At 33.7% G+C, this 3,461-nt stretch overlaps 1 protein-coding gene across 1 annotated transcript in view; it reads right to left on the bottom strand.

Moving 5' to 3' along the window:
- Positions 1-1,170: 1,170 nt before the first annotated feature.
- Positions 1,171-3,461, bottom strand: part of cul4a (cullin 4A) — a 39,118-nt gene continuing 36,827 nt past the window's right edge. Inside the window, exon 20 of the mRNA XM_016561484.1 lies at positions 1,171-1,746. Coding sequence (XP_016416970.1) covers positions 1,651-1,746 — 96 coding nt within the window. The 3' untranslated portion in view covers positions 1,171-1,650. The remainder of the gene's footprint in view (positions 1,747-3,461) is intronic.

The following is a 3,461-nucleotide window of genomic DNA, read 5'->3' as shown; positions in this document are numbered from 1 at the left end:
GGCCGGTCAGGGCCGTAATTTGTTTCTTTAAGGACTTACTCCATGAATGAGGCAGGAAATCACATTAGTCTGAGAGTGTTTGTGTTTGCGGGAGGAGAATCCAGACTGACAGCTTCCCTCAACATTCAGATACAGAACAGCAACAAAACAAAACAAAATAAATAACTGTCTTTTGCATAAAGTTAGTGAAGACTATCTTAAGACCTAGAAGACTTTTGTTGCATTGAGACATTAGTTTCATAGCAATTACTTTAAAACTTCTTGTGATGTAATGAAACCGATATCTCTGAATGCTTGTTTCCACCACAGAAAAATAATAATAATAAAAAGGAAATTGCGACTTTTTATCTCACAATTTATATTTAGAGTTTATATCTCATAATTTGGACTGTTTTCTCAGAATTGTAGTTTACAATTTAGTTGTTTTTATTACTACCACAGAATTTTAAAAAAAATAATTAAAAAGGGAATTGAAACTTTTTGGTCTTACACATCTTTTTTTCACGCAATTCTGAGTTTATATCACACAATTTAAATCTCAGATTTACAAGAAAAACAAATATGAATTGTGAGATTGTCACAATTACCTTTTTTTATTTTTTATTCGATATAAGCTTACATAGTGATCACATTCTCATTACTGTAATAAAAAATTATGGTAATTTGTACAGATTTGTCATGTTAGTATTTGTATGTACTATTCGTATTTTTTTGTTCTAAGAATTTGTTGTTAAATGTCATAAAAATATAAAATACATTTTAAATTTTTATCAATGTGCAAATCATAAAAATAAGCTTCTTTATGAAAAATATAATTTAAATTTATACATTTAGCAGATGCTTCCAAAGTGACTTACAATAGAGGAACAAAAGCAATTCATCACAGAGCTAACAATATTCATGCAGTTTTTTTGGGTGGGGGTATGTTCTTGATGTTTCATTATAGATTCAGCATGAATTATTTAAATTGTATTTAGAAATAATGGTAGTATTTATAGTTCTGCTTTCAGTAAAATCACTGTATTACAATTGTCATGCATAAAAAAATGCTTCATTAATTTCCAAAATTTGTGATTTTGGGCTGAAATATGAGCTGGCTGTATTCTTTCATGAGTCCGATCATAAACAAAATGAGAAATAATAGCAAGTAACAGTTCACTCATAATATCTTAAATATGATTTATTGTTTTATATCTTTGCCCACTTACAAAGAATAGAATCGTCTGTTCTACAAAACTGTATATGTGACAGAATACAGGTGATGAGTGACAGATCTCAGACACACACACACTCTTACACTTGTGTGTGTGTGTGTGATTTCCATTGCCTGAGCGGGTAAACGCCAAAAGTGTCAACATCACTCGTAACACGCCTCACATCAACACGATTCTGGCATCAGGGAGGAAGAAACACACACGCACACACACTTGTGATGCTACAGCAGACAAGCTACACGCTAAACTCAATAACAACGAACACAGAGTCGTCAAAGAAAAGTGCATCTTTAGTGAAAATCATTCGCAATCATGCTAAAATCATCCTACAGCGTTTGTAGGGTCACAAGGGATTTACGGCATCACATGTCCCACCCGGCCCAAAAGCCCTTGTGTGGAGGGTGAGAGGTCAAGGGTCACAGCCTCAGAGCCGCTCTTACGCCACATAGTGGTACTGGTTTGGGTTTTCTTTGTCGCGCTCCATATAATCACGGTCGATCAGTGACTCGATGCGCTTCTTCAGATCGGCCGGCTGCACAGAGAGAGATTGAATCATCAACACATGGAATCATGGGAAATATGACCACACATCTGACCAATGAATTCACACGAGTTACTTATGAAGAATACAAACATAAAAACAATTTAGTAGAGCACTTATATCTACTAGCTGAGGAAATGTTTAATAGACTACAAAAATTAAAATGGTAAGACTTTACTTGAAGCTTTAATGTGCCCCTAATATGCCATTTGTAAGGTTCCTAATATTGTTTTGGGAGTCTCCTACAATTGGTTTACATGACTTGAATAGATGATTCTTTCCAAATATAGCTAGAGCTAGTGAGGTGATTTTGTTGGGAGAGAAAATAAAAATAATTAAAGAGCTGAAAATAAACGTTTAGCCTGAAGTGTTTTTTTTTTAGTGTAAAATTATGAGTGATTTAGGGAAAAACTTAAGGGTGACTTTAGAAAAAAAAAAGTGTTAATTTTCCTTTTTACAAGAACCAACTCAAACCTTTTTCAGAAACTATTTCAGAGATAAACAAATAATAATAATACTAAAAATCTCTTTTTATTCACCACATTCTCCCAAATAAATATGACTATAAAATAATAATAATTATTAAAATTTGATTGTGATGGTCATGAAATAAAAATATTAAACAAAAAGAAATATACTGTAATAATGCTGTAATGAGTAATAAATATAATTTAATTATACTGTAAAATTACAATACTAATATTTACGTCTCCATTTTCAAATGGTAAACCATCAAGCTTTTATTTTGACGGGTTGCCATATTTAACTGCATATATTTAATTAAATCACAGCCTGCACAATATGATAATTGCATTAAGCCATATTGTGACATTGGTTTTATTTCAATTTATTACACAGCTCTGTGAAAACCTTGATTCTGATTGGTCAATCGTGACATTCCAAGGTATGTTATTATTTTTGATAACAACCGGTAAAAAGCTGATAACACGGGCTCATCCGAGTAACTGCGCTATACTCTTGCTAGGAACAGTTTTTCTTGGAGGAAGCTTTGCGTTTGGTTAGCTAATAAAATATTAAAACTCAATTCAATATTATGTGTACAATTATTTAATTATGTCAACCTGGTATCACGGACTCGCTCTCTCATTTCATGCAAACGCAGCTGCTACCATTTTGCCATGATTTGTTTTGTACACTGTAATGGATAAGATATAAATAAGACATAAACTGGTAAGAGTTTAAAACATGTTCATCTTAAAGGGGTCATATGATGTTGCTAAAAAGAACATTATTTTGTGTATTTGGTGTAATGAAATGTGTTTATGTGGTTTAAGGTTAAAAAAACACATTATTTTCCACATACTGTACATTAATGTTTCTCCTCTATGCCCCGCCTTTCTAAAACCCATCGATTTTTTCAAAGCTCATCGGACTGAAAAGCGAGGTGTGCTCTGATTGGCCAACTATCCAGTGCGTTATGATCGGCCGAATACCTCAAGCGTGTGACGGATATGTTACGCCCCTCACCATACTGTGATGATGCCCCCGGCCGGAGCGACGAGACATAAACATTAAAACCCATTACAAACGAGGCATTTGTTGCATCCAGTGGGGACAGAATTACAGATTATAATGACTTATACTGTCTTTTTACGCATTGCGTTGCATCGCGCCGCGTAAACATAAAACCATGTCTGCATGTGTGATCGGAGAAATGACAAACAACAAATGCTACTCTACACTGC

The sequence above is a fragment of the Sinocyclocheilus rhinocerous genome, unplaced genomic scaffold (genome assembly GCF_001515625.1).
Source record: "Sinocyclocheilus rhinocerous isolate Xijiao unplaced genomic scaffold, SAMN03320098_v1.1 scaffold589, whole genome shotgun sequence".
NCBI classification, from domain to species: Eukaryota; Metazoa; Chordata; class Actinopteri; order Cypriniformes; family Cyprinidae; genus Sinocyclocheilus; species Sinocyclocheilus rhinocerous.
The sequence above is the reverse complement of the archived record's forward strand: the minus strand, read 5'-3'. Positions and strand labels throughout refer to the sequence as shown.